This window comes from Mirounga leonina, unplaced genomic scaffold (genome assembly GCF_011800145.1).
Source record: "Mirounga leonina isolate KUSES-001 unplaced genomic scaffold, KU_Mleo_1.0 Mir_153, whole genome shotgun sequence".
NCBI lineage: Eukaryota > Metazoa > Chordata > Mammalia > Carnivora > Phocidae > Mirounga > Mirounga leonina.
Genome location: NW_023270387.1, coordinates 8,808,781 through 8,835,653, shown reverse-complemented (window position 1 = coordinate 8,835,653; position 26,873 = coordinate 8,808,781). Strand labels below are relative to the sequence as shown.

At 38.3% G+C, this 26,873-nt stretch overlaps 1 protein-coding gene across 2 annotated transcripts in view; it reads right to left on the bottom strand.

Moving 5' to 3' along the window:
- Positions 1 to 25,090, bottom strand: part of LOC118013230 (beta,beta-carotene 9',10'-oxygenase) — a 48,697-nt gene extending 23,607 nt beyond the window's left edge. The window contains exons 1-8 of one of the 2 annotated variants that reach the window (XM_035008935.1): positions 24,103 to 25,090; positions 22,478 to 22,556; positions 21,589 to 21,700; positions 21,442 to 21,493; positions 12,963 to 13,157; positions 1,884 to 2,095; positions 1,574 to 1,689; positions 707 to 809 (exon numbers count right to left, since the gene is read on the bottom strand). In XM_035008935.1, the coding sequence (XP_034864826.1) occupies positions 707 to 809; positions 1,574 to 1,689; positions 1,884 to 2,095; positions 12,963 to 13,157; positions 21,442 to 21,493; positions 21,589 to 21,700; positions 22,478 to 22,556; positions 24,103 to 24,269 (1,036 nt within the window). In that variant the 5' untranslated portion in view covers positions 24,270 to 25,090. Of the gene's footprint in view, positions 1 to 706; positions 810 to 1,573; positions 1,690 to 1,883; positions 2,096 to 12,962; positions 13,158 to 17,189; positions 17,356 to 21,441; positions 21,494 to 21,588; positions 21,701 to 22,477; positions 22,557 to 24,102 lie in introns of those variants that run through there. The other variant, XM_035008936.1, reaches the window with a different exon arrangement.
- Between the last annotated feature and the right edge of the window lie 1,783 nt (positions 25,091 to 26,873).

Sequence of the window (26,873 nt, the reverse complement as noted above, 5' to 3'; positions counted from 1 at the left end):
ACCTTCTCAAGGTTCACTGCCATTGTCTGTAAAATGGGGCAATTATAGTACCTTTCTCAGAGAGTTGTTGTAAGGATTAAAGGAGAAAATATATGGAAAAATGCTTAACACCAGCATATACTAGACACTCATGCTCAGTAAATGTTAGGTATCATTATTAACTATTAGAACTTTCTGGGGCAGATAGGTAGGCAGTTGGAAAAGTATGTGGGTGACCAGGAAAGAGACGTGATATAAACAGCTATAAATACAACCACACTATAACCTTAACTTACCTCATGGTGTGTTACTCCCATGATAAAAATAAATTCCTTCCCATGTGATAAGCAATGTACCTTCCCCATATCTCTTTGCTGCAGCATTCTACTTTTTGTGTACTTACAATATGATACTTCTAAGAAATTCAAGTTTGAGAAATACATATTGAAAATCCCTACAATGCCTGTGAGCCAAAAAGCACAACAGAATATAAAAATGTAAGTCATGCTGAAAAGGTCAAATAGCAAATCAGTTGCTAAGTGTATGTGCAAAAGGACCACAGAACACAGGAAATTATATACTTTAAGCTCAGTTATACCACTTTGGAGATTTCTTTCTGAACATTTCAAACAAAGTTCCCGTAGGCTTACAACCTTAACCATTATGAAACCCTGGGAAGATAGTTAACCCCTAATTATTTTTAAAAAGACCCCCATCCCAACTTTACCACGTGGCCCAAAGGAGTTCCCCATGTTGTATGCTGTTCCATCTGGGTCATAATGAGGATGTGCAGTTGCTCCATTCACAGCAATAAATTTGCTCCAGTCTACCTGCAAATTTAAGACCATCAGGGACTTTTAAATGTTACACAGGCAGATCTCTACGTAGACGCAGAGACAGTAGGAATGTGTCAAATATTTTAAAAATAGAATAGGAAAACTATACTATAAGCCCTAATCTTACTTCTGAGAAATCAAAATTATTTTTCCTACTAAAGAAACTGAGACTAAATAGTAAACAAAAACTCACCACCAGCAACAACAAATGGACAGAAACGATTATCCAATAAGGATTTTTTTCCCCAAGATCACAGGAAAGTACTAAAAATAAGAGTTAAAATTAAAAGTCTAGTCCAAAATTTTATTTATTTTTAATTAATGTGTTAAGTGAAAGCAGTATGGGTCTAGACAATCTCTAGTCCAATTCTACCTGTAGCTAGGAAGAACATGAAATGACCAAAGTAAATCTATACTATTCTATTTCTCCTTTACCATAGCCTTCAGATATTAGGACTAAGGAAGAAGAAGTCTAGAATTGTCTCTCTTTTTTTAAGATTTTATTTATTTTAGGGGGCGCAGAGGGAGAGAGAGAATCCTGAAGCAGACTCTCCGCTGAACACTAAGACAGTTGCAGGGCTTGATCCCAGAACACCAAGATCAGGACCTGAGTCGAAATCAAGAGTCAGCCACTCAACTGCCTGAGACACCCAGGCGCCCCTCCAATTTCTTCTTCAGATATCTCCTACTCTGAAAAGTATGTTGAAAGGAAAGACATTTTAGGGTCCATTTTATTCATTTTTTAGCCTATATTTTACCTTTTCTGTTTTTTCCAGAGCTTCAATGTCCACTTTATTCATAAAGTTGATCTCAGAGCTAACATAGTAGTCGCCCTTGTACCGCACATAGTTGACATTGGTATTGTCAGTCATTGCTGAAACCAAACCCCAGAGTTAAACACCACAAGGTACGGTAGCACACAATCAGAGCAACAAAACAGCTTAAATATCCTCTCATACCAAAAAAAAAATCTATTTCAAAATATATATTTATATAGATTCACACATATCATAATTAAAGAATCATCACTATCACCCAGAAATTCTGGGTACAGTAAAGGCTGCTTACCAGGCAGCTCAAACTTTGACATGAAACGTTCAAAAACATTCTTGCATGGATCAGGGAGAGCCAGCGTGCCAAATTCTGAGACGACAATTCGGTCATGAACACTATTGGCCTTATATGTATCACTCTGCAGGAACTTGCTTCTATAGGTCACCGTGCCCTTCTCCATCCTGAACTGGTGAAGCAAAGCCATTCCATCAAACCAGTGATTGTACCTTCAAACAGGAGCAAAAAGAGAAAAACAAATATCAGTAAGAAAAACACGGGGTAAAAACAAGAGCCTTCAAATATAGAGATAAGGAATCGGAATGGGTTCCCAGCACAACTTGATTATTCAGAAAAGTTGAAATTAAGGGATGATACCTTTTGAGTATATCCTGGAGTGCAATAGAAAAGAGCAACCTACATTCTCCTGACCCCTACCCCATCAAAAAACTCACACTTAGAAGGCTGAAAAAACCCTCCAAATTGGTGATTCCTAAGATAATTCTGATTTTTACCCTATAGCCAAGAGAATAACATGCAAGGATATGGAATATTTGATATTTTCTCAATTAAAATGGGTTCCTACGCTTTTAGAAATAGTTATCTTCATATCTTATATTTTCCCTTTACTTTAAAACTTTTCAATTTATCAGAATTATGCTAAAGTAAACAAATAAGATAACTGTACTTACTGGATAATCATTTTTATACATATGATTACAGTAGAAATGATCTATTTAAATGATGAAACATCAAAAAACTATAAAGAAAAATTGGTGGCTTTGCTTTTTAAAGGGCTTCACATCATACAGTCTTTTTATTCATGTGCTTGATAGACTGAATGCTTAATGTCTTCAGCACGGATAAGCAAGGCTAACACCATTGTCTTAAGGCAATGGTCCTGAAAGCAGGGAATCAAAGAGATATTCGTACACCTGTGTTTATACAGCATTATTTACAATAACCAAAAAATAAGCAAACCAATGTCCATTAAAAAGGAAGGAAATTCTGTCACATGATACAACATAGAAGAATTTTGAGGACATGGTTATAAATGAAATAATCCAGTCTCTCTCTCACACACACAAGGTATAGTTTCAGTTTTGTAGGAGGAAAAAGTTCTGAAGATCTGTTTCACAATGTGATAAACTTAACACTAACTTTCACCCCTAAAAATGGCTAAGATGGTAAATTTTATGTTATGGGGGGTTTTTTAAGATTTTATTTATTTATTTATTTATTTGAGAGAGAGAGAGACAGCATGAGTGGGGTGAGGGGCAGAGGGAGAAGAAGAAGCAGACTGTGCTGAGCACGGAGCCCAAAGCAAGGCTCGGTACCAGAACCCTAAAATCATGACCTGAGCCAAAGTCAGATGCTTAACAGACTGAGCCACCCAGGCACTCCTATATTGTTTTTTTTACCACAATAAAAAAAATGCAGGAAATAAAGTAAAAAAAAAAAAAAAGAGAGAGACTCTCTTTACCAAGTGATTTGAGATGCCATCTTTATTATTAACTTAATTTCCAATCGTTTTTGGGTTTATTTCTTGGCTTTCTATTCTATATCACTTATCTATTTATTCATGCACTGATACCACAATGTGTTAATTATTGACGCTTTATAGTATTTTTTTAAGATTTATGTTCTATTTATTTGAGAGAGAAGCATGAACAGGAGGGGCAGAGGGAGAGGTAGAGAGAGAATCTCAGACTCTGCGCTGAGCACAGAGCCCAATGCGGACCTCAATCTCATGACCCTGAGATCATGACCTGAGCTGAAACCAAGAGTCAGATGCTTAACTGACTGTGCCACGCAGGCACTCTATAGTATCTTTTAATGTCTAGAAGGGCTAGTCCCTTCACTAAAAAACCATTAGTGTTTTTTTTACTATTCTTACATATTTATTTTTCCACATAAACTTTATGTTGATTTGTCTAACTTCTTTTAAAAACTTGTTAGAATTTTTATTAAGATTGCGTCAAATTTTAAAATTAACCTAAGGAGTACTGACATCTTTATGTTGTTGAAATATCTTATTCAAGAACACAGGATGTTTTTTCATTTGTTTGTGTCTTTCGGGAGTGTTTTAAAGTTTGCACATTTCTTGTTAAGTTCCTAAATATTTAATCTCCTTTATTGTTACTGTAAAGGTTTTATCCTATTATGTTCCCTAACTGGTTATTGTTTGTGTATATGAAGGCTATTGATTTTGGTAGGTTAATTTTACATCTAGTTACCTTACCTTTTATTGTTTTAGTCTTGTCATTGATTTTTGTGGTTTTCCAGATTTACTAAAATATCATCCACAAACAGAGATAGTTGTACTCTACTAATCCTTGTGCCTCTAATCAATTTCTTTAGTCTAATGGTATTGGTTACATCTAGTTGAAAAGCAGTGGAATAGTGGCCATTTTCTCCTTGCTCCTGTCTTAAAGAAAATACTTATAGTCTTTCCCAATTTAATATTACTGGTTTTAAGACTAAGATTAAAACATATTATGTTTGTGTATATACATACATCTATATAAATACATACATGTGTGTATATATACATGTACACACACATATATTTGATATACATATATTGTATATACATATACATATAGATTATGTATACATATATATGTGTGTGTGTATATATATATATAATCATGTTAAGAAAGTATCCATCAAGTCCTGTTTTATGAATATTTTCATGAGGAATGGATGTTGACTTCTGACAAAAGTTTTGTCAGCATTTATGGAGATAATCCTATGATTATTTATGCTAAAACCTATTAATATGGTATATGATAGGGGCGCCTGCGTGGCTCAGTCGTTAAGCATCTGCCTTCGGCTCAGGTCATGATCCCAGGGTCCTGGGATCGAGCCCCGCGTCAGGCTCCCTGCTCAGCGGGAAGCCTGCTTCTCCCTCTCCCACTCCCCCTGCTTGTGTTCCCTCTCTCACTGTGTCTCTCTCTGTCAAATAAATAAATAAAATCTTTTTTTAAAAAATATGGTATATGGTATTAATAGATTTCCAAATAATGCACTTACTTTGCCTCATCATAGTGAATTATATTTTTATGTAGTGTTGGATTCCATTTGTTAATAAAATATTTGTCTTATATTGGCACTATATATTTTATATTTTTTCATGGATATTCATAAATAATATGAATAAGTAATAGTTTTCTGTACTGTCTGTATCATGTGTAGATAATTAATATTATACTTGTTTCATAAAAAGAAGTGGAAAGATTCCCTTCATTTTCAATTCTCTTTAATAATGAATCAGGACTATTTGATATTTGAAGGCTTGGTAGCATTTCTCTGTGAAGAAATCTGGGCCTGGTGCTTTTTTTGAGAGGTGGATACTTAATAAGTATCTCTTTTTCCTCTACAGAAATTGTTCTGTTCACACCTGCTATCTCTATCAGTTGTGGTACTCTGTGTTTTCCCAGGAAACCATGCACTTCACAAGGTTCTCAAATGTATTTGCTGGGAGGTCTGAAAAGACTCCTGTACACTTTTATCTGTTTCGAAGGTTTCCTTTCCCCCTGCCATTTCTTGTTTTGCACATTTGTGCTTCCTCCCTTTTTCTTCTTGATTGTGTTAGCTAGTGCTTTCTCTGTTTGGGTAAAATTTTTCAAAAAACACTAAAGGGAAGGGGCGCCTGGGTGGCTCAGTCGTTGACGTCTGCCTTCGGCTCAGGTCATGATCCCAGGGTCCTGGGATGGAGCCCCGCATGGGGCTCCCTGCTCAGCGGGAAGCCTGCTTCTCCCTCTCCCACTCCCCCTGCTTGTGTTCCCTCTCTCGCTGTGTCTCTCTCTGTCAAATAAATAAATAAAATCTTTTTAAAAAACACTAAAAAGAAAATAATTTCAATAATTATTGCTATTCTAATCTAAACACCTCTAAAAACACAATACACAGTTCCAAACACAATACCCCAGGTGTAACAGCAGACACTCAGTTTCTTCATTTAAGAAACTTCGTATTCTTTTCTTTCCTTCTTATTTTTTTTTTGTTACCACCTCATAGTATTGACTCACACTGAGCTGTCAACCAAAACCCCTAAGTAATTTTTAACACATTTTGTTGTTAAACCACATCACTTTCATCCTTGTGCTTGTAAAATTTCTCTTCCTCTACATATACCTTTAATGATATTCCACTTGTTAGATTCCATCTCATAAGATCCTTCTAGACCCGGGCGCCTGGGTGGCTCAGTTGGTTGAGCGACTGCCTTCGGCTCAGGTCGTGATCCTGGGGTCCCGGGATCGAGTCCCGCATCGGGCTCCCTGCTCGGCGGGGAGTCTGCTTCTCCCTCTCCCGCTCCCCCCTCTTGTGCTCTTTCTCTCTCTCACTCTCTCTCTCAAATAAATAAATAAAATCTTTAAAAAAAAAAAAAAGGTCCTTCTGGACCCTATCATTCCATGTACTCTTTTACTCAAACCAACCAACTTTTCTCGAGTTTTCTCAAGCCCCTACTATTCTGCCAGGCTGTGCCAAGACCAGTGCTTACAGGCACATAACTATGTCATAAAGTTGTTCTCTGAGACAACAGACAAGTATTAAAAAAAATAGTATCTGTGCACAGAAGGAGCAACAGGATGGAAGGATGTGGGGATCAGGGAAGGGTCTAGAGGAAAGGAGACATTTGTCTGGTTCCCTAAGGATGTTTGCCAGTTGGAGAAGGGGAGAAGGGCATCCTAGCAAGAGGTGGTGAAAGAAAAAAGAAAGAAAGAAAGAGAGAGAGAGAGAGAGAGAAAGAAGAAAGAAGGAAGGAAGAAAGAAAGGAAAGAAAGGGAGGAAAAGGAAAGTGAGGGAGGGAGGGAAGGAGGGAGGGAGGAAGGAAGGAGGAAGGGAGGAAGGGAAGGAAGGAAGGGAGGAAGGGAAGGAAGGAAGGAAGGGAGGGAGGAAGGAAGGAAGGGAGGAAGAGCAGTGAAGGCCTATGGAATCCTGGAGGAAGAGCCAGCTTACAAATTCGTGTGTGGGCAGAGCCTTCAGTGGCCGGCGATGGGGAAATAGGTCAGCACAAGACCTATCTGCACTTAGACTTACAGCTCAAAGACCTGCAACAGCAACATGTGGAGTTTTGAAACAGGAGGGTGAAACAGTGAGACCTGCATCTTAGAAAGGTCACTCTGGACACACAGTAGAACACGGGACAGCACGAGGAGCATCCAGATTCGGAGAAACCAATGAGGAGACCAGGCAATAATTCAAGTGGGAGATTATGAGAACCTGAACTGAAACAGTATAATGAGAAAATTCCAGAAACAAGTCAGGTGACTGATAGGATAAAAGCAGTGACAGAAAGAGAAGGTCCAAAAAGTTATACCTGGGGGATCATTTGCTTTCACTGAGATGGAGAAAATGTGCAGAGCAAATAGTGCAGTTTTGAACCAGAGTCTGGGCTATGTGAAGCCATCAGAGCAAAGATGTTCTACAGCCAGTTGGCGAAATACAGGTGCTGGAGCACAAGAGATGGGGCTGGGTGGGAGATGCATGTTTGAGAGTATCTGTGGGTGACAGGCACAGGCCAGGGGCAAATAAGACAGTAACTACCATCTACTGAGTGCTAACTACCTGCCAGGACTGTGCTAAGCACTCTACCACATCCTTTCCTATGCATATATAAGAATAAACATATAATATATTTTAATTTATATATAAATATAAAATGTTTATATGCATTGATTCTGTGAATAATTTTAAAAATGTGGGAGCCAACGTACAGAGTAAAAACATGCGCAGGGTCACAGGGCTGGTAAGAGGCAGGAAAGCGATTTGAATTCAGTGCTGACCCCAAATCTTGGGACCTTACAATACCCCAAAAAGTAAGGTGAAATATAAAAAGTAATTTGGCAGAAAAGGGAGTGGGGAAGGAGAAAAGGAAAGAAGAAAATGAAAATGTACTGACTGCCGATTCTTGTCAGCCACTGAATGAGGCACTCATTGTCTCCTTTAATTCTCATAGCCAGTCATTAAAATCTATATAATTAGCCCCATTTCTCATATGGGAAAACTTGCTTAAGACCACAGCACTGATAAATAGCAAAATGGGATCTGAATCCACTCCATCTTACTCCAAAGAATGTATTATTTCTACTATACCAAAGAAAGCGTATAATAAGAGAAGAGGAATACTCAGGGCAGAGGCTGGGATGTATCAATATCAAAGGCACAAGTGAAGTGAGATGAGCAACAAAAACTTAATTTTAGAATGAGCAATCTGATGATGGATAGAAAAAGAATCAGGAGAGGGTGCCTGGTAGGTTCAGTTGGGTTAAGTATTTGCCTTAGGCTCAGGTCCTGATCTCAGGATCCTGGAATCAAGCACAGCATCATGCTCTTTGCTCAGCAGGGAGTCTGCTTCTCCCCCTCCTTCTGCCCCTCTCCCAACCCGTGTGTGTGCGCACTATGCTCTCTCTCTCTCTCTCTCTCAAATAAATAAATAAAATCTTTTAAAGGAAAAGAAAAGAAAAGAATCAGGAGAAATTGTTATGGAGGAATCTAGGGATGAGAGAATTTTAAGACGGGTGGTCAATAATGTCGAACACTATTGAAAAGTCAGGCTAAGGACTGGAAAGTCCATCTTGTTTAATAATTAACAGGCTTTGGTGACCTTTCTGAGAACAGATACTGTAGAGTGGTGGGTTAAAAGTCAGAGGGCAGCGAACTGAGAAGACACCAGGAAGCAGGTAAACAGAGGCAGTGAGGGGAGGAGAACAGGTATTAGCGGGAGGGGAAGGTGGAATAGGGAATGAGGGTGTTTTAGGATGAGAGGACATCTGAGGCCAAGATGAGGGGTAGGTGAAGGAGAAACAGACACAAGGGGACGGTGTGAATGATGGGGCAAGGTTTCAGAGGAGAGGACAAGGGCCACTTCCACATCTGATCACGAGGAGGCAGGAGAAGGTACTTTTGTGGAGAAGTTTGGAGGTGGGGAAGAGGGCAGTGGAAGGAGCTCCAATCCAATTGCCCCTCTTCACTATGAAGTCGGCCCGCTTGCCGTTAATAGTGAGAAGGACAAACCGAATGAAGGAGGCTTCAGGAAGGGACACGCTGCAGGAAGCTGGAAAGTACAAGGAATGCTAAACATGTCCTGGAGACACCAAGTTCCTATTCTACCCAGACTCATGCCATTTAAAAAACTGATAAGCATGCAATCATTGGTATCATGGATGAAATCATTGATAAAATACTTCTGATTGAAGAAGGGCCTTTCTCCTGTCGCTACTATGTCGGCATGTTGACAGAGACTCCTGAATGGCGGCGTCTCACAAAGGGACCAGAGACTCAGGACTGAGTGGGGCTACTCTCATTCGCAGGTTGGGGTGCCCGGGCTTTAGGTCTCCGCCGGCCCAGGAAGTCTAATCTGGGGAGCCAAGCACTAAACCAAACCTCCTCTTTGACCTGAAGGCATCTGTACCTCACACCCAAGGGGAAGACCAGACCCTGTTCCTGCTGTAAATGCTTACTGCTGGCTCAGAAGAAATGGATTTGAAGTACAAAGCAGACACTCAGGACGACCAGCCACACCACCACCTCCCCCACGAAGACGTTTACCTTTAAAGAGGCCTGTAGTGCAAGCCTAGGCCCTAAGTAGCTCTGCTGCTTGGTTTTAAAAATTACTAGAGCTACTTCAGCAGCAGATGAAAGACCATATGCTTTTTGCAAGAGGCTGTTACTCTCTCAGGGTTGGATCGGTAGTTTTATTTTTCTCTTCCTCCTCCTCCTTCTTTTTGCCTTAGAATCTTTCTTCAAATTATAACTTGCATGGAATCCAGATATGTAAGTAGAAGAAAGCACAACTCTACTGATTAGGACCAGGGGGATCTATAGGCCAGCTGATTCACCTTTTTCTCTGCCTCCAAACCACCTTCCCATCCAGCCATCAAAAATAACGGTCATTCAGATTTCATAGCAACATGGATTAAAAGGCTTATGATAGTGTGAAAGTTTTTAAATCAGGGCAAAAAAACTCAATTAATATCCAAAACATAAAGAACCCACACAACTCAACAGCAAAAAAATAAACAATCGGGGGCACCTGTGTGGCTCAGTTGGTTAAGCGTCTGCCTTCAGCTCAGGTCATGATCCCAGGGTCCTGGGATCGAGTCCCACATCAGGCTCCTTGTGCAGTGGGGAACCTGCTTCTCCCTCTGCCGGCCACTCCCCCTGCTTGTGCTCTCTCTCTCGCTCTCTCTCTCTCCCTCTCTCTCTGTCAAATAAATAAAATCTTTTAAAAATAAAAAAGGGCGCCTGGGGCGCCTGGGTGGCTCAGTTGGTTAAGCGACTGCCTTCGGCTCAGGTCATGATCCTGGAGTCCCGGGATCGAGTCCCACATCAGGCTCCCTGCTCAGCAGGGGGTCTAATTCTCCCTCTGCCCTCTTCCCTCTCGTGCTCTCTCTCTGTCATTCTCTCTCTCTCAAATAAATAAATAAAATCTTTAAAAAAAAAAAAAAGGGCGCCTGGGTGGCTCAGTCGTTAAGTGTCTGCCTTCGGCTCAGGTCATGATCCCAGGGTCCTGGGATCGAGCCCCACGTAGGGCTCCCCGCGGGGAGTCCCACTCCCCCTGTTTGTGTTCCCTCTCTTGCTGTATCTCTCTCTGTTAAATAAATAAATAAATAAATCTTTAAAAAAATAAAAAATAAATAAGCAATCAATTAAAAAATGGGCAGAAGATCTGAATAGACATTTTCCCAAAGAAGACATCCAGATGTCCAAGAGGCACATGAAAAGATGTTCAACATCACTAATCATGATGGAAGTGCAAGCAAAACCACAACAGCACGTCACAGTTAGGATGGGTAGTATCAAAGAAATGAGAAATAGCACATGTTGGTGAGGATGTTGAGAAAAGGGAACCCTCATGCAATGTCGGTGGGAATGCAAATTGGTACAGCCACTGTGGAAAACAGTATGGAGTTTCCTCAAAAAATTAAAAACAGAATTACCACATAATCCAGTAATTCTACTTCTGGGTACTTATCTAAGAAAACAGAAACACTAACTCCAAAAGATATCTGCACCCCCTCATTCATCATAGCATTATTTACAATAGCCAAGATACAGAAACAACCTAAGTATCCACCAGTGGGTGAATGCATAAAGAAGATGTGGTATATGTATATACAATGGAATATTATGCAGTCATAAAAAAGAAGAATACCATTTGTGACAGCATGGTAAGGACATTTTGCTAAATAAAATAAATCAGAGAAAGACAAATATCATATGATCTCATTTATGTATGGGATCTTTAAAAACCAAACCAAACCAAACAAAAAACAGAAAACCCCCAAATCATAGATACACACACAGAACAGATTGTTGGCTGCAAGATATGGGGGGCGGGGAGTAAGGGCGGGTGAAAGGGTGAAGGAAGTCAAAAGGTACAAAAATAAGTAATGGAAATGTAATATATAGCATGGTGACTATAGTCAATAATACCATATTGCATATTTAACAGTTACTAAGAGAATAAATCTTAAAAGTCCTGATCACAAGAAAAAAAATGTTTGTAACTATGTGTGATGACAGATGCTAACTAGACTTACTGTGGTGACCATTTCACAACACATACAAATATCAAATCATTATGTTGTACACCTGAAACTAATATGATGTCATGTCAATTATATTTCAATAAAAAAATTCTACATACAATATGATTGTAATTATTTAAAACCAATCTATAGAAATGGGGCAAAGACTAGCAGGAAATATACCAAAGTGCTAACAGAGGATATGGTCCACATTTTCCTCCACTCTGTTCTATATTTCAGAAAGTTTTATATAAGTAAACACTTTCATAATGAAAAAAAGTTTTTAATATTGAAAAATGTTTAAAGCAAAGAAGATTCCTTCCTTACCATAGGGGTTTCTTTACATCACTTTCATGTCCCTACTAAATGTACAGAGAAATAATATACATAAGAGTTATTGGTGTTTTTCCCATGAGAGACGGTGGACTCTGAAAAGCAAACGGGGTTCTAGAGGGGAGGGGGGTGGGAGGATGGGTTAGCCTGGTGGTGGGTATCGAGGAGGGCACGTTCTGCATGGAGCACTGGGTGTTGTGCACAAACAACGAATCATGGAACACTTCATCTAAAACTAATGATGTAATGTATGGGGATTAACATAAGAATAAAAAAAATTTAAAATAAAAATAAAATTTAAAAAAAGAGTTATTGGTGTTTTTCATTTATTTACATGTATTTATTGAGAGCTATTTAAGAGCAGGGCCTACATGGAACTTATATTCTAGTGGAGGAACACAGTCAGTAAACAAACATAAAAACAAAAACAAAAAAATACTAGGCATTTGATAGTGCTGTGCAGAGAATTAAAATGGGTAATACCATTTTTTAAAAAGATTTTATTTATTTATTTGAGAGAGAGCATGCACACGAGCAAGGGGAGCACAGGGAGAGGGACAAACAGATTCTGAGCTGAGTGCCAAGCCCATCACTGGGCTCAATCTCAAGATCCTGAGATCATGACCTGAGCCAAAACCAAGAAACCAAGAGTCAGATGCTCAACTGACTGAGACACACAGGTGCCCCAATAGGTAATATATTTAATAATAGCATTTTTAGATTTGGGGATCAGGGAAGGCTCAAAGGACGTGAGATATGAGCTGATACCTGAATGACAAGAATCAGACTTGGGAAGATAGATGAGAGCCAATGCCAACACCCTGAGCAAAAATACGTGTGTCCAGTTTAAGGAACTGGAAGAGCCATTGTGTCTGGGGAGCACTGGGCAGGGGAGCTGTATGAGGTGAAGACATTGCCCCTTCCTTCAGGAACTTGTGGTGAAACACAGCTCGGTAGTCATACAGACAGTTCCTGACACTTCTCTTTTGCCATAAGCCCTCAGAGGACTACAAATTCGTAATCCTCTGCAAAGCAGAAAAGTCAGGACTTTTTTTTTTTTAAGAATTAAGTCTCTCTTTTTTTTTCTGTAGACTACAATTTTCTCACCTGTATTCAAAGGAGCTGCATGACAATGTTAGCCTCAGAGAGAAAACAGATTTAAAGGATATTCTATTGAACCAGCCATGCTAAAAAATCCAAATTGTTCTCCAAAATCAAGACTTACTTATCCTTCCCAAACTCGAATTTCCCGGGCCCAATTCGAAGTAGATAGCCACTGAGCCACTTGGGAAAATGTCCTCGGACTTGAGCAGAGACCATCTGTGGCGTCTCCTCCACCGTGGTTAGGAGTGGTGCAATACATGGAAGCTTCTCACGTTTACCGAAGGTTGCCTTCTTCTGATGAGTACTTTCCATGGTACTGTGAAGAGGAAATCAAGAGCACAAAAAAATTGTACAAGATGCCTGTTTCTCCATAGACAATACTCTTACCTTCTGGTAAGGGAAAAGTAAACCCATCACCAAATATAGTCTCCAAATTCCTCTCCATCCTCATTCTCAAACTGTCACCTCTCTGGCTCTCCATTTTTTAACTACAACAATCCTTTTTTTTGTATTCTTGCAGTACAAATCTGCCTAAGAATTAACTCAGGACTGTATTATTATTATCATTTCTCATGGTTGAAAAATGTTCCTCTTTTCACAAGACTGAATCTACGTATTAACTTCAGATGTGCTAAAAGCAACCTCACTGTTATGATAAAAAATGACCACTATTCATCACTATCCTAATTACATTACACCAGAACGGGATGCCAAAGATTTCACAGCAATTTATGAGAATTTAGTAGGAACTGTAATTCAGTTTCTTCCATTTTAATGACATATGCATGAACGTGCATGGCATTTTCTAAAAGAAGGGTGTCATGAACTAAATTATGTAGTGAGACCTGGTCTGAAATTACCTAAAGTTCAAAAGCCACAAGAAAAAAAAATCATTATTATATAAGAAGCTGAAAATTATCCCTTTTACTTCATATTTATTTGGTGTTCACAAGGTAGTGTTACCTAACACAGAGGGGTGGTCAGATATGTAATTAATTAGACAGTGCTGTATTTTATTTCATAAAATTTTAACAGTAATATAGAAGTCTAAACTAGAAAAACTAATACACAGAGACCCTATTCCTCTGAAGAAGTGAGATTTGCATTATTTTAGCAAAATATTTTACAATGTTATATCTATCATCTCATTTCTTTCAAATCTTTATAAAATTCAGTTTAAAGTACATGATTCCTTCTACTTTCCTGTAAGTAACAATTCAGTCAAACCCAACTATTTCCTGCTTTCCCAAATAAAATTGACTAATCTATCCCTAAGGAAATGCTAGTATTGTTCAAATTCTATCTCAAATCTACCTCCTTTATGAGGAATTGTAGTGTAATATTTAATAAGAGTACTGGCCCAGGTTCTGCCAGGCTCCAGATTGCTTGGGTTCAAATCCTGACCTGCCATTTTCCAAGTAAATAGCCTTGAGCAAGGCAACCTCTCTGTGCTCTGTTTCCTCTTTTCTAAGGTGGAGATAATAATAATTCTTATTACTTCTAAGGCTATGAATAATAAATGAGTTAGGTTATGTAAAGTTTTTAGAACATAGTAAATACTCAAAAATGTTAGCTATCATTATTTACATAGCTTTTAATGCTCAAACCAACAAGATGTAATATCATCTTCCTTCGAATTATTTATACATTCAATAAAGTAGTAACTGGTGAGGGATAAAAAGTACTCAAACCCGATGTAAATGAACATATAAACAGATCATTTATACTATAATCAGTGTTTTGTTTGAGCACTGTTTCTCAAGGTACGGTCTAAAGGTCACTTGGAACAGAAATACATGGTATTACTGCTAAAATGCAGATTCATGGACTCCACCCTGGACCTAATCAGAATTTCTGGGATACAGCAAGGAAGTATTCTTAGACATATTAAAATCTGAGAACCACAATACTAGAGGTATAAAGAGGATGCTTTGAAACGCTTAGGCATTTATCTTACTACTTTTATTTATATTATGCCTATTCATCTCACTCTCCTCTTACATTAAAATAAATGTCCTGAGGTCAGTTACTTTAGTCTTCTCACTTAAGTAGAATTAAATTGAATACCCTGATTGGACATTTGTCTGAATAGAGATTCATGAACTTAAAACACTTCACATTTTAGAAAAAAACTTACATGTCTATATGTTCTATACTCCATAGCATGTTATTGGCAGTTTTTTATATACTCTTCAAACTTTCCACGGTACTTGATATTGTGATCTATACTTCCTTAAATCCCTTTCTATTCTTGGTTCCTGAAAATACTACACTTCTCTAACTTCCTTGCTCCCTCTTTGTTTGCTTTATGCTAGCTTCACTTATTAGCTGACAACCTTGGGTAAGTTACTAATCACTCTGAGCCTCAAGTTTTTCAATGATAAAATGGGGTTAATGGGAATGAAAGGAAGATAATATTTCCCATTTGTTTGTTGTCATAACTAAATATGGTAGTAGATAATTTCCAAATGTCAACTCCCTTAAGTGCTCCTCTTCCCCTTATCACCTCCTGAGTCTGACCTTGGACCTCTACTCTTTATAAAAATCTCAGCACACTCTCCTTGGTAGTCTCATCTAGTCCCTTAATTTCACCAAGTACTTCTTGCAGGTGGCTCTCAACATGTCAAAAGAGAATTCTTCATTTTCCCCTTTCGAAATCCATTTTTCCCACCTGCAAAATCATCTAGCTTCAAAATCTCTGCGTGGGCCTTTAATTCCTCTTCTTCACTGTCCCCTCACATTCACTAAGAGGTTAAATTCTGACTATAACCAGACAGGGCCAGGAAGAGAATGTTACAGGAATGATATAGGGGGGCTAGTATAAATTACTAGGGCTCAGAAGTCTACAAGGGTGCCTCGGGCAAATCCTTTGTAAAGATTTGTGCTAGTCCACACCACCTGGGCAGCGCCCCCCCCCCCCCCCCAATTTTTCTTCTGGCCCAAACCTGTCCTCCTCAGCATCAATGCTTCAATTGCTCTTACCTATCAGTCACGTTCTTTCTACTGTCCTAATTTAGGCCCTCACAACCTCTTAGATAATATTATCAGAGTCTCTTAACTGGAAGGAGAAACCAGATAGGGAAGCTAAACACTATGGGGGCCTCCAAATGGTTGGGCCTCTTGATCCCTTTATCCCTTGGGATGGCTAGAGGCCACAGGCCAATTGCCTCCAGCTCTAAACAGTTCATGGGGCTCCAGATCCCATCCAATTTACTCCAGTGTGAGGTAAAAATATTATCATTCTCTAGGTGTGCTATGATGTGAAAAAGGTTAGGAAGCACTGCTACTAAATTAATCTTCCTAAGTACAGATATGATTGTATCAAATAATCCTCCAAAAGCCCTCACAAATGACTCCTCACTGTCTACCAAGTCAAGTCTAAATTGCTTGGCCAGGCACTGAAGGCACTGTACAATCTCACACCAACCTACCTGTCCAGGTGCCCCCTCACTAATGCCTTCCACTCCAGCCAAACTAAACCACTCCCCATTCTCTTCTCCTCGTCACAATTATACCCTTCTCTTCACCTAGGATATTTCCCATCTCCTCCAGGTGAAATTCACTTACCCTACTCATCCTTCAAGATCCAGTGCACATATCACCTGCTTCTTAAACACAACATTCCCATTTCCTATAACAAGAACTGATTCTCCTTAGTCTGAACTCACACAGCATCTATTTCAGCTCTGTTACGGCACTCATCTTACTCTCTCTTGTGTGATAAAGATGAATACAATTTATAACTTCTACTACTGGTATTCCTTGAGTAAAGGGTCACTTGTTTTTCCTCCCACTCCAGGACCTAACACACTGCCTTGCATACTGCAAGTACTAAATTATTGAATTAAATAATTTTAAAGTTTATAGTGCATATTAGTATGATTTCTGAAAGCTCAACATCAGCCAATTTCAAGAAATAAAATCATGTAACAATAGTAGCTAAAATAGAAAGCTACAAAACAAAACCAGAGGTTTTAAAGGCAGTCCCCCAGAATGCAAACAGAAGAATAAAACATTTACATTAGGACATGTAGCAATGATTTTCAACTGAGAAGGGTCTAAACAGTGAATATTCTTCCTATTGCAGATCCAAGAGAATCCCTAAACCCTGATCCTGCCCCATGTTATATAAAATATACAAATGGAAAGACTGTTCTCCTGACAAGTAAACAAATCTTGACTCAGTCTTCCTTAACTCGCAGCTCTGTGGGGTTGCTGCCTGTATCTGCCACACACAGAGTGAAAAGCTTCAGAAGCCCCCAGTACTCTTCAGAAAAGAGGCACAGAATTGGAAGCCTGAGCGGCTAGGAAGAGGAGGAAGGGGAGGAGGAAGGGGCAAATCCCCTACCTGGGATCCAGGATACTACCATAGAAAGGAACCCTACTGCAACGGTAGAAAGGTTGCTGACAAAATGGAGAAAGGTCTGAAAAAACATTCTGGTATCGAATTTAGCAGCAGCAGATCCTGTGATTTCCAAAACCTCCCACTCACTTCCTGGGCTGTCCTTGGCTCACTGACAGAATAGGAGGGAATGGGGGGGGAAGTCCAGGAGGGCAGACAAGGGATGGGGCTTCCAGACACCTGCAATCTCTCCTGTAGGTCGGTCGCATTGTCAGAAGTATCCCAACTACCTACCTATGATAAGCAGCTGTTTGAAATTCTGAAATTGGACCACCAATAGTGGTCTCCCTTCCTAAACTTTCTTCTTTCAAACCTCTTCTCACATTACAATTAAGCGCCTTGATCCATGGCTCAGTTTCATTATGCCACTTCTCTTCTGAAAGATTCACATCTCTTTCCTTACAGAATAAAGTCCAAATGTAGTTTATCAACAAAGGACTCTACAATCTGGCCACACCTACCTTTCCATCTTTTGACCCTCTGCCTTCTAACATTTCATCCTTCCTTTTCTTTTCCATTTATTTAATTTACAAAACATTTTCTGACAATCTAGTATGAATAAGGCTCTGTGGAAGTATGCCCTTAATAAATGTATAACCACGTATATTTTTATTAACATAACCAACACTTTTGAGCACCAATATATCAAATACTGTACTACAAGTTATGAATATAAGGAAACAAGATTCAGTCCCTGCTCTCCAACAGTTTAGATGATGCACTATTGCCCTTTGTGAATGCTCAGCTCAGGAAAAAGCTTATCCAACATACCATGTATTTTTGTTCTTCAGTGCCATTTTAACAAACTTTCCCCTGCCTGAAATATCCTCCCTCTTTCCTTATCAAAAACCCATTTCACTACCTTTCTGACCCCTTTGCCAACATATTCTAGTAACTCACACTAAAAGGAGTTAACTAGCACTGCACAGAGATACTTCTAACATTTACCTATCATGTCTTCCTAGCAAAGACATGTAAGATGTTTCAAGAAAGCCGTGGTGACAACTGTCAGAAGGGAGAACAAAGAGTACCTTAAACTATTCTGTATTCCAGGGGCCCCTGGGTGGCTCAGTCGGTTAAGCGGCTGCCTTCGGCTCAGGTCATGATCCCAGGGTCCTGGGATAGAGCCCCGCATCGGGCTCCCTGCTCAGCGGGAAGCCTGCTTCTCCCTCTCCCACTCCCCCTGCTTGTGTTCCCTCTCTTGCTGTCTCTCTCTGTCAAATAAATAAATAAAATCTTAAAAAAAAAACAAAACTATTCTGTATTCCCCACAATGCCTAGCAGAGTATGATGTACAAGACATTCAATATCTATTTTTATTGGTAACCAGTGAGAAATAATTTATAAACTTGTGAAATTTTATTGAAATGAGTAATATTAGAAGTGTAAATTAAAGGGCAATAACATATCTGCAGTTGTTAATTATTCAGAGATAATTATTCTTGTTTATGTGGATGGTACCAAAGACATCAAAATTTGGTAAAAATCAGTCTTAATTAGGCTTTCAGGAACTTTTACCCTAGGAGGTAGCTGTTCTGACCAGTAAACACATTGTGACTAAAAATCAGTTCCCTAGTCTTAATCAGACCAAATGAAATGATCAAACCAATTCTCTGAACCAGCATAGGAAAGAACCACATGCTGAACAACGGTGACACCATCAAGATATAACAAGCATGTTATGAAATGCACTCCGAAACAATGTTAGCCTTGTCTTTCTCATTAGTAATAAATGCTTAGAAAAAATAACTCAGAAACGTTTAATTATGATGTGTCAGGAGAGACGTCTTTGTATTTAGAACATTAAAAAATTCTGTAAGTTAACAGAGTAAATCAAAATCCAGGTGACATGTCATATCAACTCAAATATAGTCTTCTGGTTACATTTAGTATTTTAAAATTCCATTACTAATAGTTATTTCATTGACCTCCAACCTACCCTGCACCATTAGCATATCCCTCTACAAACCTAATTAATTTTTTCCACTTAACCAATATTTTTAGGTAATATTTTATTTTACCATTTCAATCCTTTCTTATATGAGTATTTATGTAATGTGGTATATATGCCTTAAAATAGTAATCTGATTGCTGCTTTAGTTGTCAAATGAGATTTTAACATTTAGAAGGCAGCAAGGCAAATATGCTATACACCAGAGGAATACCAAATTCCCTGTGGTGCTATTTGTAAATATGTCCAAATTTGTGACTGCTTATATTGGTAAAATATATATAAAATAGATTGAATTATCTATATGATTGAAAAATGCATACTGTGATTTTTAAAAACCTGATTAATATAGTTATCACATATAATAGTTATCATATATAATTATATAACATATTAAAAGTCTTCAATAAAATCATAGCAGTACCTTCTAACCCTTTTTTAGAGAATTTTTTTTAGCTAGGTGAGTTTTAGAGATCCTCTAATTGAAATTCAATTTATGAATTATAATAGGTTTGAAATGACTCATCAAGTTTACCTTGTTGTTTAGGCAATCTTTTTACTTCTGGATCACTAATTTTTGTCCCATACCACACAGTTGCTAAGGCTCTAAATATAATTCATTAACTGCACCATTGATACGGTTGATATGTAAAAAAGCCAACTCATGTAAGGTTTTGGTTAGTAATTTCTGGTTTTTATTTTATCACTTTTACCACAAGAAATAATTTTAAACCAAGAATTTTTATTAGTCATATATAATAACTAATAGTGAAAATAATCAAATGGTAACATTAAATAGCAATACCTTATAGTTATATTTTATTACATATTGTGAAACTGGACAAATTAACTTGAGGTTTTAGGGTTTTTTATAATACTGACTATGAAAAACATTTTAAAACTATCTCCATAGCTATCTAGCTGCTATTTAGACAGAGTATTTTAAAAGAAAAGTGCAATATTGTTAAACATTATCAAAATAACTCAGTGAGTCCTCTTTTAGAATTTTAAGAAAGGCTAGGAGGCTTAAGGAAAAAAAGAATCTATATGCAATTTAAATAATTTACACTTTTATGAAATATGCCAAATATTTAACCCTCAAAAAAAAAAAACCTACATGCTTCATATTAATGTCCAGTTTAAAGTCCCTTTTAAATCTAGAAAAGAAATTCAAGGAATTTCCCCTTCTATGTTTAAGGCACACATTTTCTTTAACAACTAGAGAGCTTTCAGAGCATAAATGTCATTCTTTTAATACAACAATAATGGGCTTAAATTCTCAGATTATTTTAAGTACACAATTTTATCTGTGCAGTGTATTTGCAATCACTGTAAACCTCTGTCTCAGGAGCTCTCTTTTTTGTATTAGAAAGTTTTCAATAGTATTGGCTTCTTTGAAGAGTCCATCTATCTCGTCAATATAAGATGCATCTACTGCTGCTCTCTCACTAATGAGGAAAAAAAAGTTTTATGTTAAACTAAATAGTTAGAATGTCTAGTGACTATCACAGTGATGTTCTTTATTATGTTATACTTGTTAGCTACTTCATTTAAATAGCTTTGTACATCAAAAAGCTTCCTTAATTTAGAAACAGTCTTCAGTAAAAGTTAAATTAGTCATGTAAATATTTTTGACTATTCAAAGTCTCCTGACACTGCAGACTATATATCTTATAATACATTATAATTCTAATATTAAACTATATACATTATTTTAACAACCACATAAACCATCATCCAAATACAATGATTGTCCAGTAGTTAAAAAAAACCCACCTTAAAAAACAAAACAAAACAACAACAAAAAGAACACCTTATAAACATGATAATCTCAGGCCAATAAAATATTTAAATACACTCTTCAAATATCAGACATAATATTTAAATATTTCATAAATATATTTATTTTATCTTTAATATCACTCTTATCATTAACTTCAACAAATGGCATTTTTCTCAAAGAAGTTTTTCATTAAATGTTAGAATTTTATTAGAGACCAAAATACATCCAGCCTAGTATTTAGCTCTGGTAATAACAAAACAAAGGATGTTGAGTGGAAAAGTTGGGGTTATTCTTTGAAAATAACCAACTAATCTATTTTAAAAAACTAAGGTAGAAAAAAAAACTCTGAAATTACAATTACTGGATAGGTCTGCAGCCACTGAACTAAACTTCCCATTATGGAGTTTCCAGAAAAAAATTATTTCTAAGAGAAAGACTCAAAAGGATATGCTATAAGTACTTGCCTTAAGATCTTTGCATATGTAGACAACATTAGATTAATTTCCTTGCTCATATCTGTTCAAAAAAAATCACTGAGTAAGTTGCGAACTATAATAAACCTTCTGTATTATAAAATCAATGTTTAGAAATATACGCATTTTGTATATCACCATTCAAATCTTTGTCCAGGGATTCATCTTTATAAAATAGTCCAGAGCTTTCCAAGAAAGAGGATTCTGATTTTCCAAGAGAGGACAGTTGTGGACTCTCTGGCATTTGAGGCTAATAGAAGAAAGAAAACAGATAGTCAACAAGATCCTTAGGACAAATGCATTCCGTCCCCCAAAAAGGCAAATAAAACATCTTCCAGGAAAAAAGCACACATGCTAGAAACTATACACATTCATGTCCTAATTAGTCATTTGAAGTTTTATTATCGAGAAAATTTTAGGCCTAACAAGTACCTTGTTCAATATACTTATTATTACTTTGTTTTACATTAGACTTTGAATATGGTATTAATCCCTTGATGAAAAAGTTTCCTGTATCTTGAACCGGTAGATGTTTCCATAGCAATATAGTAAAACTTTCATTCAGACAATAGGCAAATGCTTGCAAAATTTTGCAAGATAACATAATCTTTAAGGAAGCAATAACGTCCCAAATGCAAACAGATCAAGTAGTGGGAGGAGTAGAGAAGAAGGGCAGAATACAGTGCTCTTAATTAAAAATATCAGCAACTATAGTACCTAAGTATCCTACTTATTAGAGCAAAACAATTACTTAAAATCCTATGTATTATATAGGCATGAACCCATTTCTGTTTCTCCATCACCAATTACAACAAAGAAATTTCATCTCCCAATAGTTTCTTGAAAGCCTATACTATTTAGTGAAAAAGCAGCTGGAGTCAACATAGTTCCTGCTGGGACAATCCCACTTCTGGGGATATGAAAACATCAAATTCCATTCATCAGGAGCACTTTCTTAAATAGAAAAAAATTTGAGAAGCATAAAAAATAAAACTAAAGATTAAGGCTCCAGGAGCATATGGATTACCTCTAGTTCTCTTGGTCTCTTGCAATTTCTAGTATCAGGTTTTACAATGTGACTTGCCATCATATTCCGGAGGCGAGAGCTGCAAGTTTAGAGGAATGCCAAATATAAGTATGAACTCCATGCTATAGCGTTTGTGAGTCTTTCCCTTTCTTTCCAGTCCCATCAATTTAATTTAGGCTCTCATTATCTGTCACTTATCCGAACTACCCACTTTCTCCCTGCCCTATTCCATCCTATCAACTGATATTTGGGCAATCTTTCAAAACTGATTACCATATTCCCTTAACTCACAAACCTTCCCACTCTTCATTGCTCCAGAATGAGTTCAATTTCCATGGTACGGCACCCAAAGTCCTATATCACTTGGGCCCAACCTACCGTTCCTATGATTTTCATCCACACCCTCAGCAAAACTAGTCTCTTTGGCACTTCTGCCTGTTTCAGGATTTAAGATTCTTCTACCTTCAAAAAGCCTTAATGTTGAAATGTATCTTATAGTTCATCTAATTCAGTGTCATTTCCCACAGACATGAAAACAGAAGCAGAGACGCTGACCAAGTTCAAACAAGTAAAACTGAGCCAGACTAGAACCAAGATTTCCTGAGTTTCCACTGCCCTATCTTAACCTTAATATAGCATCGAATTTTACTCTTAAACTACTTTCCCATAAACTCTGAAAATCATCTCCCTAGGAATCTGAAAGAGTGCGTTCAAACAAAGAAAAAATGTAGAAGCCTACAAGGGGATAGCCTCTACCCCTTAAGCGATGAGGAGCCTGTCTAGACTCGACTGTCAATTTACTTTGCTTTTTTTGGAGAAACGATGATGATCTGGATAATTGTAATGAATCTGATTAGTCATATATCATGTTCCTATAAGCAAGACAGAAAGACACAACAACAAATAATAAATAATAAATTCCCTACAGTGCTCCTACAGCGTTGTCAGTACTTTCAAGCATGTCAGTGCTGTAATAGGAGCACGCAGAAAACATACATGCACAGTAGTGCTCGCTTTGCCTTGGGAAGTTCGAAAAGAGAAGCCAGCGTGACAGCCGTTCTCTTCTCCCTTCCCCTTTTTCTCTTCCCTTTTCCTTCCACACCTCTTCTCTCCTCTCCCAGAGTAACAGAACGTGCGTGTATAGCAAATGAAAATCTCTACAGTTCGGTAATTCTGTTTCTGCAAAAATAATTTTTTTTTTTTTCTGTCATAACTTAGGGCCCCCCGCTGAATCCAGGCCGGGTCAAAAGGCTGGGGGTCCTCCTGTGACACACCCCATTCGCAGCCGCGAACCTCGGCTATGCAATCCAACGTTCCGGTGGCCTAGACCTTACCAAGCAATGACCCTGCACCTTACGCAACTTTGTTCTCCCAGTCTTCTCTTTCTTCTCAACGCCCAGCGGGCCCCTGTGGCCATTTCACCTACCTTTTTTCTCACTACCCTCCCCGCTGTCTTTTCCTCCCTGCTTGTATTTCAGACCCACTAACGTCCCTGTGAGAGACATCCTCTCGCTGCCTGGTTTCACACTCCCAAGGGCACGCATCCCTCCAGCCCCATCCCAAGCCCAGTCTACTACATGGCGTCGCGACCTTCCTCTTCAGCGAAAGCGCGGGAATGAAGAGACCTGGTTCGCACGCGCGAGCGCAGTCTCCGCGGGCTCCCAGCAGTCAGCGCGTGAATCACGTGAGTCACGTGACGAGCTGCGCAGGCTCCCGGAGCCCAGAGCCGGGGCTTCAGGCCCGGCCAGGAGCCCCTCGGCGTTTGGCGGAGGGGTGGCTGTCTTCCTCTCATCTCCCGCTGTTCCCCCGGACTTGGAATCTCTGAAACAAAAATGTCTCCTTTCCTCCAAGTGTGTGGAGAAGATGGGAAAACTCTGAGACTAGTCTCTCAGGAAAGAAGAATTGCCTGAGCGAGGCTGGGTGGGGTGTGTCCCACCCGTTTGGAACGTCAGTAAAGGAACGCAGCGCGGGACACCCGACACTACTTCTCAAATAAAACTTAGATCCTATACCACATGGCGTGTTTGAAGGAAGTCTGAAGGAAGCCAGTGTTCCCCTAGCTCGCAAGCGAAACTTGCAGACCCAGACTCTCTATTCCTTCGCCTGTTTCTCTGGTGCAACCACACTTTCAGAATCACACCCTTCTGGAAGATTCGTTTCCTGATGTCAATAGGTTTAGTCACCCTCAATCGGCAGCTTTCAAAAAATACTTTCTAACATATATGGCTCACATACTTGGAAGTGCTTTCATGGGGCGACTTTGACCTGCAATTTCAAAGACATTCTAAGGTTATGCCCAGTTAGTTGATGTGGAAGGGAAAAAAATCACCTCATAAAGCAAAGGTCAATAACATTGTCCATAAATTCCAGGTACGCACTCTTGCACCTTAGCAAACTAACTTAAGGTTTTTTCCCTTTGGTTTATCTCAATGTAAGTTGTCATAAAGACTTGTGTATGTTTATTAGCTACTTGTGAAAAAGCCATTCGTTTTAAGTAAGTTCCCAGAAAATATTCTGTTTAATTTGATTTGCTGATATTGTGAAATATAAGTCCTTTAATAAAACTAGACTAGATAATTAGGGAGTTATTATTGACAGTATTTTTTTTTTTTAAGATTTTATTTATTTATTTGACAGAGAGAGACACAGCGAGAGAGGGAACACAAGCAGGGGGAGTGGGAGAGGGAGAAGCAGGCTCCCAAGGAACAGGGAGCCCGATGTGGGGCTCGATCCCAGGACCCTGGGATCATGACCTGAGCCGAAGGCAGACGCTTAACCGACTGAGCCACCCAGGCGCCCTTGACAGTCTTTATAGGATCCCAATCACTGTTTGAGGATTGATAGCCAATCTGTATTGAAATTTTCACCATGTGTGATAAAATGAGGGGGGAAAGTAATGAGTTTTTCATAAAGCCACAGCATCTGCTTGAAAGAATTGTCCTTTACTCTGGTACTATGTACTTCCTAATTTTTTTGGTGTTAAAGCGGTCTTTCATGAAATAAAAATATAAAGATTTTTAATGCCCTTACTTGGCAAAATATAAAGTTGCCTGCTCAGTGTTTCACTCTTCTGCATTATTCTTATTGTGGTTATTATTCTTAATAGTCCAGTAAATCCAAAAGTCTGGGAAATACTGATCTAATTCCTCTTCCAGACTTCACATTGTACGATAGCTAAAGAGATAGTTATCTAGTTTCTAAAATATTTCCAGGAAAAATGATTCCACCTAATACATAAATGTTTACGCCAGATTAAGAGAACACCGGGGACATTTTATTTTATTTTTAAAATGTTATCTCCATTGCATAAACTAAATGAGTAAGAATAAATGAGAGTGTGTGGAGAGTTATAGTTGTCTAGTGCTTTAAAATATTCAAAGGGCTGATGTAATGAATGGTGACTAACATAACATAATAAAATAAAATTTAAAAAAATATTCAAAGGGCTATCATCATCTCATTTAACCTTCACAAATAATCCTGTGAAATAGGTAGGACATGAAGACATCTGGGTTGCTCTGTATCAAAAAAATGTTTATCCCCAAACTAAGAAATTTTACATCTTTACAGTTGGAGAAAAATCATCAGCAATAGGCCATTTAAAATTAATTTGTTTGGTGCTCTGCTTCTGATCACTGTTTGACTCCATTTCATGCTTTCATACACTATAGTTGGAGGATGGAAATCTGTTAGTTCAATTTCAATCATGTGTGTATTCTTATCATATACTTCTTAAATGTGTGATTTTTCTTCTGGTAGTCTCTGCACCAAGCACCTCCGAGTATCCCACCACAGGCTTCCTTTGTAATCACTTCTGTGGACATGTTTTTATGACCTTATAAAATGAAAACTCTATTTTGTTAAAAAACAAAACACCCAACATTTTGCTTCCTAACTCTAGAACCCCTCTGTTTCTATACAGGCTCTATACTGGCAAAAAAAAAAAAACAAAAACGAAAAGTTACTTTCCTAATTCCCTTGCTAGCAAGGTAATACAATTTAGCACATGTTCAAGAAAAAAATGTCCAAGGAACTTCGTTTCTGCTAATTATCTTCTTCCTTTCTTTTTTTGTGGGTGAATTCCCTTCTAACTTTTTTTTTAAGATTTTATTTACTTATTTGACAGAGAGAGAGATAGTGAGAGCAGGAACACAAACGGGGGAGTGAGAGAGGGAAAAGCAGGCTTCCTGCTGAGCAAGGAGCCCAGTGTGAGGCTTGATCCCAGGACCCTGGGATCATAACCTGAGCCGAAGGCAGGCGCTTAACGACTGAGCCACCGGGGCGCCCCTCTGCTAATTATTTTCAAGGCTGTAATATTTTACTCTGCTTTTTTAAAGTTACATTTTAGGTGCTATTATTACATTATAGGGGTTATTCTAATAGGGCTGATTATTCA